Source organism: Puma concolor, chromosome D3, assembly GCF_028749965.1.
Source record: "Puma concolor isolate L17-30 chromosome D3, mPumCon1.1.hap2, whole genome shotgun sequence".
In the NCBI taxonomy this organism is placed as follows: Eukaryota; Metazoa; Chordata; class Mammalia; order Carnivora; family Felidae; genus Puma; species Puma concolor.
In genome coordinates this window covers 21,254,103-21,265,141 of record NC_141678.1, presented here as the reverse complement: position 1 = coordinate 21,265,141, position 11,039 = coordinate 21,254,103, and the positions used below count along the sequence as shown (strand labels likewise).

Below are 11,039 nucleotides of genomic sequence, written 5' to 3'. Positions count from 1 at the left end.
CTTCACTGTGCAGAAGATTTTTATTTTGGTGAGGTCCCAGTAATTCATTTTGAGTTTGACTTTTTTAGACTGTGCATACAGATGAGATCAAACAGTATTTGTCTTTATCTGTCTGCATAATGTCCTTTAGTTTCATCCATGGTGGTGCAAAGGGCAGGATTTCCTTTTTTATGGCTGAATAATACTCCATCACATAGACATATACATAAATGTGGTATGTATATATATACACCATATTTCCTTTATCCATTCATCTGCTCATGGACACTTTAAACTGTTTCCAACTTGGATATTGTGAATAATGCTTTAATGAGCATGGGAGTGCTGATATCTCTTCAAGATATTGATTTCATTGTCTTTGGATATATAATCCAGAAATGGGATTCTTGGATCACAGAGTAATTCTATTTTTAATTTTTTGAGGAATCTCTGTTCTGTTTTCTTGGGTATAAATTGTCCTTTTAGAGGAGACCAGTGAGGAACAGAAATTGCAAAAGGGCCTCAGGTATCCTGGACTCCCCCTGCCACCCTGCCATGGTAGGGGGATACTTGGTACTGACATGTTTTTTAATTTATTTTTTATTTTTAGCCCCAGCTTGCCCTCTCCTGATACATCCCTCACTCCCATCTTACCTTGCTTGTTCTTCTTTTAAGGTCCTGTTCAAACCGGACCTTCCGAGGCCTTCCCCCAGCTTTACCTCATCTCCATGTTAAAATCCTTGCTACACATTTGGAGCATTACTATGTCTCTTTCAAAGCACATATCACAATGCTAATTTTATAGGTATTTGTCTCATTTTTGATGATGGTCTATCTCTCCCACTGGGCTGGAAGCCTTGTGAGGGCAAGAACCCTGTGAATCTTGTGTACAGCTATATCTCCAGGGTTGGCACACATGACCTGGCACATAGAAGTAGTTCTTGTGTTGCAAGAATGAATGAATGTATAATGAATGAATAAATGAATGAATGAATGCATTTTCTGGTCTCTTCCAGGCTGCCATCCTTTCCTTCTCTAGCCATCCATGTTTTGCTATCTGAGAAAGATCAAAGAATGGTTTATTCCCTCCATTGAGGTCCTATAGTACTTCAGGTCCTTCCTCCTGCTCACTTTTCGGATTTGCTCATTGCCAGACTTCACTTTTGGAAATTGGCACAGGCTGGATGCCTGCAGCTGGGGGTTCAGGGCTGAACTTTTGCTGTGGATGAGCTCATTTCCAGATCAGACTGGAAGTTTCCTGAGGGCAGGGGCTCCGCTTGGGCGGAGCCAGGTGAAAATGCTCTGCTGAATTCGGGAACAGATGGATGAAAGGTCAATTGCTCCAAGCTGTGGCTGATGGCTCAGCTTGAAATTTTGGAGGACATCCATGTTGAAGATCTCCTGCTTCTGGGTTCCTCAGAAGAGGAATTCCTGTTCCTGGTGGCCAGGCATTATGTTGGGCCCTGGGCATAACCTTACTCAGTTTAGGGGAGTGGGTGGGGGGGAATGGGGAAGACCTACATGGACGCAGTCCAAATAATGATTCTTTGACTGCAGCCTCAGTAGGAAGAGCAAGTGCTGATGAGGGAGGATGGGAGTGGACCTCAGAGACAGTGAGGTGCAAAGAAATCAGTTGTTGGCATTTGAGCAGTGGATGGTTGTCTGGTGGTGGGCAGGGAGGACCTGAGGCAGAACAGAGTCCGGGCAGGGTCTATGTGGTCCTTCCCCCTCCCTGTACCTCATCACTCCAGCAAAGCTCCCTAGTGCTAGCACCTGAGAGCATCTCCAACCTTCCTCTGAACTAGGCCTACCCTGGTCTAGGTTGTAGGACCAGCTCTGTCACTAGCTCACTGTGTGACCTTGGGTGAGTCATGCCTCTTTTCTCAATCATCTCTGTGCTGAGCCCTGACTTTCAACTTAGACATGTGTCTCCAAATGGGCAGGCTGAATCCCCAGGAAGGGTCAACATATGATGAGTTCCATGGAAGGGATTCTCTAGTATCCTCGCTTCTATCTTCCCCAGAAGAACCCCAGATCAATTACTGGGTGAGGCACAGGGCAAAGAAAAACTCCCAGTGGGATCCCTTCTCCTAGTCTCTCTTTTTTCCTCCTTACAGTGGCCGTAACAGTGCCTCTGGGGGCTGCAGGGGCGCCAGAAATGTAGGTAGGTGGGTGGCTGTCCCCATGGCCAATAAATTGTTCTGAATTTCTTGCCAGCAATACCCAACAAGTGGTCTTCCCCAGAATTTTCTCCACAGAGACCAAGAACTTGGCTGAATCCTGGAAACAGTCTTGTACCCGTTTTACACATGGAGAACCGGAGTCTGCAGAAGCCTCAGTACTGGTCCAAGGGCAGGTGGCAGGCGACCTGAAGCCTCTAGGCCCCTGGCCTCAGGCAGCCTGGTTCCTCAATGGAGCCGCACCCTCTCTGCCCCTGGCAGAGCAGGCGAGGCTACCCTGCCGGGAACACAGCCGGCCTTTGTGCCAGGCGGGCACCACCCCCCTGGATGGCCCCTCCCCACTCACGGAACAGCCCTTACCTGCCAGCCTGCCACCCTTTCTGCCAACAGCTCTACCTGCTCCTCCTTCAGCGCTCTCTGTGTCCACAGCTGCTCCCCGACGGTGCAGCGCAGGAGCCGCACCGCGCGAATTCGCGGGCGCCCTCCCTCGGGGCTGATTATTAACCCGGAGGCGGTATAAGGAGCGAGTGGCCTGGGCGGGAGGGACGCATCGCCAGCGCCGCCATGGACACTACCACCTGGAGCCCCACGACCGACACTACCTCACCCCTTGCGCCACATGAGCGCATCCGCAATGCGGCCGACATCTCTGTCATCGTTGTCTACTTTGTGGTGGTGATGGCCGTCGGGCTGTGGGTATGTGAGGGCTCTGAGACGTGGGCTGAGGGGGCAAGAGCCACCAGCAGGGACAAGGGGGGCGGGGCTGCACAGGGGAGCCACTGCATCCGTGAGCTGTGAGGAGGAAAGGGTGGGTTTAAAGGTCTGTGGAGCCGAATGGAAATAACTTGGAAGCCCTTGAGAGGAATTCAGGGGGGCACAGTGTGAAGTGAGGGGGACAAGCAAGGATGAGCAGAAGGGAGGGGGGTTCTGAGGGGAGCTGGCCAGGAAGGTCCAAGGAGAATACCCCTAGCCTGTGAAAAGAGAAGGAGGCAGAGATTGGAGAGGCTGGGGGCTAGTGGGAGGGGCAGGAGAGGGACAGCTTAGGGCTTCAGGGAAGATCTCTGGGCTTGGAAGATAAGCCTCAAGGAGGCTAGGACTGTCCTGTTTCTTCTTAGTCATACAGTTTTGTATGGAAAAGAAACAATTTAGAGCAGGAAGGACACAAAGCCTCTGCCAGGTGCAGGGGCTGTGGGGCAGCCCCAAATGGAGGGGTGCTGCTGGTGTCCCCCTGGGAAAGGCTGACCTGCAAGCCCAGGGACTGGAATGAGTGAGAGTTGGCAAAGCTCGGGTGGAGGAGGAGGAGGAGGAGGAGGAAGCCTTGGAGGGTGGCCTGGTGCTGGGGAAATGCACGTGGCTCCCCTTGGGGACTGGGGACACACCAAACCAGAGAAACTTGTTCTTCACAGCCTTGGAACTTGGAACTTGGAAATTTCACTATGACAGACTCTGGCACACCCAGCAACTAGAAGATGAGGTGTTTTAAATGTGCACATATTGCAGACATTCTCAAAAGCTTTGGTTGTGGGTAGGGTTGGGCCAGGAGGCTGTGATGGCAGCAGGTGGTTGAACTCTTTCTTGATTTAGAGGGGAGTGTGGGGGGGCAGGGTGGATATTAACCCTTCCATGGCCACAGAGTTTCTTATTTTGTTTTGTTTTGTTTTTTAGGGATAGAAGGAAGCATTTTTTTTTTTTTTGGTTTGTTAAGTAATTATAGAAACTAGATATGACTGAAAGCTTTTCCAAGTGTCACAAGGGGTCAGTGTTACTAACTCTTCCCCAATATGCTCACCTTCCCAGAAGTGTCCAACCAGGGGCCAGGATTCTCAGGTTTACTACTGGCTTTGACATGGTTCTAGCTATGCAACCTCAGGCAACCTGCCTCAGCTTCAGTTTACTCAAGTGTGCATAGGTACAATCTTACCTATTCTTATGACTCCCAAAGATTGTTGTGAGGATCTGCAGACATGAATCTGAAAATTCTTTATGGAGTCTAGGAGTCTTTTTAAATAATATCGTCATTTGCCCTCCAAGGTATGAGCCATGCTCTGAATTGTTTTTGTCCTTTTAAGTAAAATGGGCAAACGCGGTCAACTGGATAGGGCATCTTCACAAAATGCCTCAACATAAGGAGGGCAGGAATACTAATCCCTATTTTACAGAAAAGGAAACTGAAGCCCCATGTTGTTGTGGTTTACCTAAGGCTGCAGTACATGAAATTTTCCTGGAACTCAGATCTTTTGACTCTTGGTTTTCCAGAGTACCAGGGGCTTTGCCACTTTGCCTGCCTTCCTCCCCACACCCTTCCCCAGCTTCTAAGTGCCTAGCACTTGGATGTGAATTCATCATTTGCTAGCTATGCCATACTGCTTATTTCCCAGAAAATCACTGATAATCTCTGTTCCCCTAACCAATCTTATTTTAGCCCCTGCCAGTCCTGCTGATTATGGTGTTTATGCTTTTCAAATATCTGTGAATCAGTATCACTTGTCCTGTTAAATGCTACTTAATGAGCCTGCTAATATTTGTCTACATTTAATTTTCCCCATTAGTCAGTGCCTCTGGACCCTGATTATTTAACGTGCTGGATTTCTTCCAGTTTACATTCCTTTTTTTTCTACTGGAGCATCAAGTATCAAGCTTGGTTTGGGGATAGGCATCCTGACTCCTGAGTGATCTCTGGGCTGCACAGACAGAGTGATCCTGGCTTACGGTGCTTCTTCATCTTAGAAAAGACACCCATAGCCAATGTCCCTCTATCACCATACACATCTCTTCCAACATTATTTTGTTCTGTTTTACCCTCTTCCAATCATATTTGGGTTTGAGCTTATTCTTCACTGTATATTTCCATTTTTCTTTCACCACCTCTCTGTTTCTTGGGGGATTTTGTATCATTTTAGGCTAAATCTCTAACTTTATTTTTTCTGGAAGATTTCATTTAAGCTATCCTGAACCCCCTTATGCTAGGGGTTGTTAAACTATAGTTCACAGGGCAAATCTGGCCCACCGCCTGTTTTTGTATGGCCCACAAGTTACAAATGTGTTTTTACACTTTTAAGGAGTTGTAAAAAATAAAAGAGGAAGAGTGTCCAGTGGAGATCATGTGTGTTCCACAAAACCTAAATAACTTATGATCTGGACATTTTTCTTTACAGGAAAAATTTACTGCCTTATGCAATCATTTGCACTAATAGCATCATTGGATGCCTGAGTAGCAATTGCCCCTGGGGAAGCTCAGCCTTTCAATTTTACAGGTGAGGATCAGATGGTGATAAGAAGTCAGTCAGATGAATCTGTGCCAGAGCTGGGATTAGATACCAAAGGCATGTTTTTTCTACTGTCTCACCTTCCCTTCCCTAAGACAGCATCCTTTCTGGCAATACTCTCTCCATGATCCTTACCACCATTTGCATTGCTGTGACAGTGTCCTGGTGGTGTGGAATTCCTTCTTTCCTGACATATTTTCATAAAGCGAAGGCCTAAAGTTTATTCAGTTTTAACCCTCTTGATCCTGTGCTAGAGTCTATTCTTAAACCACTTGACCAAAATATCTTGAACAATTGTCCACCTTTCACTTGAATATTTCTGGCCAAGACTCTCCCCAGTGGCACCACTTCCATCTCTACACAGCTCTGATAGTGAGGAAAATCTTCCTGGTATGGAGCCCAGATCTGATGTCCTGGAGCTTCTCCATTGTATTTGGTTGTGCCTTATGCAGACCATGCTGTCTTGCTTTACCTCAGAAGATGGTAGGCCACACTGGAGTCTTCTCTACTCCAGGCCCAACATCCCCAGTTTCTTAAGCTTTAAGCAAAGGTCTGAAGTGCCTTCCTTTTGTTCAGTGATATTTTTAATCCATTAAGAAAAAAAAATATGGGTCAGTAGTTGTGTTTCTTTTGCTCCTCTGGCTTGCACTTGTGAAATCATTCTCTTCTAGTTGCAGGGTGGACAGGCAAATTTAATGCCATGTTTTACAAAGTGGTGTTGGAACCTTAGAGCTTTCCTTTGAGCATCCCTTGCTCATGGAGACAGTGTCTTTCCATTGTAGGGAATAAACAGCAGGGAAGAAGGAGGCAGGGTACACAAGTTATAGTAATAACACCTACTGGTAGCACCTACTGAATGTTGCTGGCAGTCTGCAAAATGCCTGCCTGGAAGGGTGTTGCTCATTTCCAGAAGGAGTGTTCAGGGGTGGGATATGGGGGAAGAGTGGAGGCAGAAGGCACTGCGAAACCCCTTTATCCAACATTTTATTGAATGTGTACCATGCACTAGGCATTATACTAAGCATTACAGGGGATTAAAAAATTGTAAAATGGTTACCACAATCGTTAATTAACATATCCATTATCTCACACAGTTACAATGCTTTTTGTGTGTGGTGAGAGCACTTAAGGTCTACTTTTTCAGCAAACAACTATACAATACAGTATTATGGACTATGGTCACCATGATGTAAATTAGATCTCCAGAAATCATCTTATAATTTTACCTTTGTACCTTTTGATCAGCATCTCTCCATTTCTCCCACCAGGCAGCCCTTGGCAATGAATATGTATTTCAAAATATCACATTGTATCCCTTAAATATAAACAATTTTTAATTTGTCCATATACCTCAATAAAGCTGGAAAAAATTATAATATGGCAACATAAAGGAAAAAAGTGTAAGGGCTGTGAATGAGGTATAGAAACATAGAACATATATAGAAAATCTCTAGATGTTCACAGGAGAGAGAGATTATTTTTTGTTTGTGAAGGGGAGAGGTCATAGTAGAGGAGGAAGTTTCTGTGGTGGAGTGTCAGGTAAAGTTTCATGGGGAAAATAACATTTGAGGAGCCTTGAAGGATGGGTCTGCTGGGTCTGGGCTTGTGGAGATGAGGGGATAAACATTCCAGAGAAGAGAAGGCCTGGTGTAGATACACCTGTCCTTGCCTTTTATCCATCCCCAACATCTTTCCTGAATTATCCAGTTCCCCACTCTAGTCTTGACTGTCACATCCTTCCTCTAAGCTCTTCGTTTCTGAGACCAACTTGGAAATGTTGTATCTGGGCCCCAAACCCACTTTTTGTGTCCCTCCAATACCAACTGGGGCATATCAACCTGCTTTGACATCAGAATCACTTTCAGAATGGCCTTTCCCTGGAAAACTACTAGAATCTGAGTCCTTGGACCATATTTTTGTTCAGCCCTGGCTACCTTCTTTGCTCCTTGTGTTTGTTAGTCCTCTTGCTATTCCTAGAAAAAACACCACAGAATCCCTAAGAGTATGTCCTATGGGAGGGAGGACCCTGCCACGAGTCCAGAAAGATCTGAGCTGTGCTCTCCCTGGAACTGCCTGGCACACAACAATCAATTTATGTTGATTGTTGGATGTATGAATGACGCTGCTTCCTAAAGGACTGAGTCTGGTCAATCTCTGGAGTCTGAGCACTTAGCAATATGCTATCAATAGTAGGCATGTTTGCTGAATAAACTGAATTTCTAAGCATCTGAAATGTCACCATCTGAGGTTAATTCCTTTGCATCAGTGATGCTCTTAAGCCTCAGGAGTCACGATGCAACCAGCTTTAACAGGGCTCAGTCATTATCAGTTATTAGTATTTTCAGAGACATTAGCAAGCCATCAGCTAAGGGAAGGCCATTGACATAGAGGGAGGGAGGAGGAGAACACTAGCAGAGATACTGTCCCAGTTTTGAGCTGGAGGACTGGGCCTGGGCCTGAGCTGGACCAGGAATTAGCTGAAGGTTCAGAGGCAACATTCCAAGGGTTCTGAAAGAAGGAGGGTCTGGTGGTCATTTGAAAATACACTCATAAACCTTCAGTGGCTCCCTACTGCCTATGGAATAAAGCCTATATTTTTTAGCTTGGCATTTGATGGTCTGCAGTCTGTTCCCACTTCTCACCATTCTCCTCATTCATATGCCTCAGCCAGGTTCTCCAGGTAATGCTATTCACCGTTCCCTTCCTCCCCACACTGCAGTTCTATCTCTGGGTTATTGCTCATGTTGTTCCCACAGTCTGAAATGTCCTTTCCTTCTTTTCTTTCACTAATAAATCCCACTCTATCTTCAAGACTTGCTGAAGTGCTGCTCCCTCTGTGAAGCCTTTCCTGACACCCCAGTCAGAAGGAATCTCCTCCTTCTGTATTCGTAACAATAATCATTCTGCAGTACTCATAATATATTGAAAAGTAATGTTTCCAGAAAGCTTCTACCTACATCTCATAAAGTTTTGAACTGAGTTTGAATGGTCCATCTTTAATGTATTTAATAAGAACACCATACATTCCTCTAGCATTTTTCATTTTTTTGTTTTGATAATAACATTACTGAAATATAATTCAAATACTGTATAGTGCTTATTATGTATGTATATTTGTATGTATGTTTGTATGTATGTATTTACTTATTTTGATTTACATCCAAGTTAGTTAGCATATAGTGCAATAATGATTTCAGGAATAGAATCCAGTGATTCATCTCCTACATAGAACACCCAGTGCTCATCCCAACAAGTGTCCTCCTTAATGCCCCTTGTATAGTGCTTTCATTTATTTAGTAAATTTTTTTTGAGTTTATTATTTATTTATTTATTTATTCATTTATTTATTTATAGCACAAGCAGAGGAGGGGCAGAGAGAAGGAGAGACAGAAGCCTAAGTAGGCTCCGCACCATTAGCACAGAGCCCAATGTGGGGCTCGAACTTACCAACTGCAAGGTCATGACCTGAGCTGAGATTAAGAGTCTGACTCTTGGGGCGCCTGGGTGGCTCAGTTGGTTAAGCATTCGGCTCAGGTCATGATCTCATGGTTCGTGAGTTGCAACCCTGCGTCAGGCTGTGTGCTGACAGCTCAGAGCCTGGAGCCTGCTTCAGATTCTGTGTCTCCTCTCTCTCTGCCCCTCCCCAGCTTTCTCTCTCTCTCTCTCTCTCTCAAAAATAAATAAATATTTAAAACAAAAGAGTCTGACACTTAATAAACTGAGTCACCCAGGTGCACCACTGCATAATGCTTTTAAAAAGAATATTTCTTAAATTTTTTTTAAGTTTATTTACTTATTTGAAGAGAGAAAGAGTGAGCACGTGTGCAGGGGAGGAGCACAGAGAGAATCCTGAGCAGGCTCTGTGCTGTCAGCACACAGACTGGTGCAGGGCTTGAATTCATGAACTGTGAGATCATGACCTGAGCTGAAACCAAGAGCCAGATGCTTATCCTACTGATCCAGCCAGGCATCCCAAAAAGAATGATATTTCATTAGGCACCTTGAGTATGCTTGTAAAAATGGCATGAAAAGTTCCATTTTCCTTATGTAACAAACATTCAGGTGGAGTGACTTGCTTGAAGCCACACTGTGAACTCATTGCAGAGCTGCACCAGGGAAAGGTTTTTAAACCTGAGCTTCAGTCTTCTTGTCTGTCATATGTAGGTCCCTGCCTCCTTCATCTAAGTACAGTGGAGTTCTAGGGGAGTAAGGAATGTGTAAGTGCCTCAGAAATAAAGACAGTAAAAGAAAGTACAAGTATATGGGAGTGGGAGAGGTATGTCCTTTTGGCAGGCAAAGTTGCTCTGTTCTAGTTTTATACTAAATTTTTGACCTTTCCTCTTCAGGCTATGTTTTCCACTAATCGTGGGACTGTTGGAGGCTTCTTCCTGGCAGGACGAAGTATGGTGTGGTGGCCGGTAAGTTTTCTCTGAAAACTATTTGCTTAACTACAAAATTCCCCATAGAAGGCCCTATTCTTCTTGGCTTTGGGTGGCAGTGATTCTTCCTTCCTGCCTTAAACAATGGGTCTTCTGCTCACCAGGTCTTAATCTGGATGAACTTAATCTCTTGTGGTAAGGGAATAGCCTTTAAATAAATGTGCTTGGAATCCTTTACTGTATAAGTAGAGGAAGAGACTACACAAGCAGACGGTGTGGAGAAGCAGAAAGAACACACAGACTGAAGTGATCTTGGGAAAACCTGAACTTCCACCTTTGTATCTATAAATTGGGGATGATAGTATTTATCTTCCAGGAGTGTTATGAGAAATGGGTACCTCTTATGGGGTGGAAGCTCAATAAATAATAACTCTTTTACTACATTTTTGTTATGTTAAGTCCCATGAAAGAGAGACTTTATTTGTCTTACTTTGGGAGCTGAAAGCAATGCCTGATACACAAAGGAACCTCAATAAGTACTCATAGAACAGATGGAGAGGAGCCCCTACTGTTCCTACAGTTTTTTCAACTCTTGGAGGATTTTGTATGTTGTATATTTGTTGTATATTTGAGAGGTATTTTTCCTGATATTCGTACATGGGTGGAACTATCCCAGTTAAAGGACACGTGTGTGGGTGGAAGAGAAACTAGGAGGCCCCTTCCATCCTATCAGCACAGGGCTCTGGCTGGCTTACCAGTTAAGTCCAATGACCATCTCAACCCAGAGTTCTCACCAAAATGACTGGTTGCCTAAATTAGCCAAGTTGTGCATTTTTTTTTTGGACTAAAGATATAAGCAAGACTAGCTGGTGAAAGAGGTGGCTAATGAAGCATAGAAACAATGAAAAGAAAGTGACAGCACTGAGTTGATTGGAGGAAGAGAAACAAGAAAGTAAAAATTGTCGCTGTCATATGCAGAGCATAAGAGAAATTGCAAGGAGATCACATCACACCCTGAAGTTGGCCTTTGATCAGCTGTTTTGGGATGGATTTTAATAACTGGCATCTTCACAGTTGCTTGGACTATCCCTGAAGTCATTTCTGCCTTACCCCTAAGGTGGCTAAAAATATTGGGCAGATGCTGATTTCTGTGGTGGCCCCATCATGGTGCTCCCTCCTGACATATTTTATCTTCTCGAGCATTGTACTTTTGTACTTTCCTAAAAGCGGGTGTT

At 44.7% G+C, this 11,039-nt stretch overlaps 1 protein-coding gene across 1 annotated transcript in view; it reads left to right on the top strand.

Moving 5' to 3' along the window:
• Positions 1 to 2,536: 2,536 nt before the first annotated feature.
• The window catches only part of SLC5A1 (solute carrier family 5 member 1), a 72,724-nt gene continuing 64,221 nt past the window's right edge, over positions 2,537 to 11,039 (top strand). The window contains exons 1-2 of the mRNA XM_025933371.2: positions 2,537 to 2,855; positions 9,772 to 9,843. Of these exons, the coding sequence (XP_025789156.1) occupies positions 2,724 to 2,855; positions 9,772 to 9,843 (204 nt within the window). The 5' untranslated portion in view covers positions 2,537 to 2,723. The remainder of the gene's footprint in view (positions 2,856 to 9,771; positions 9,844 to 11,039) is intronic.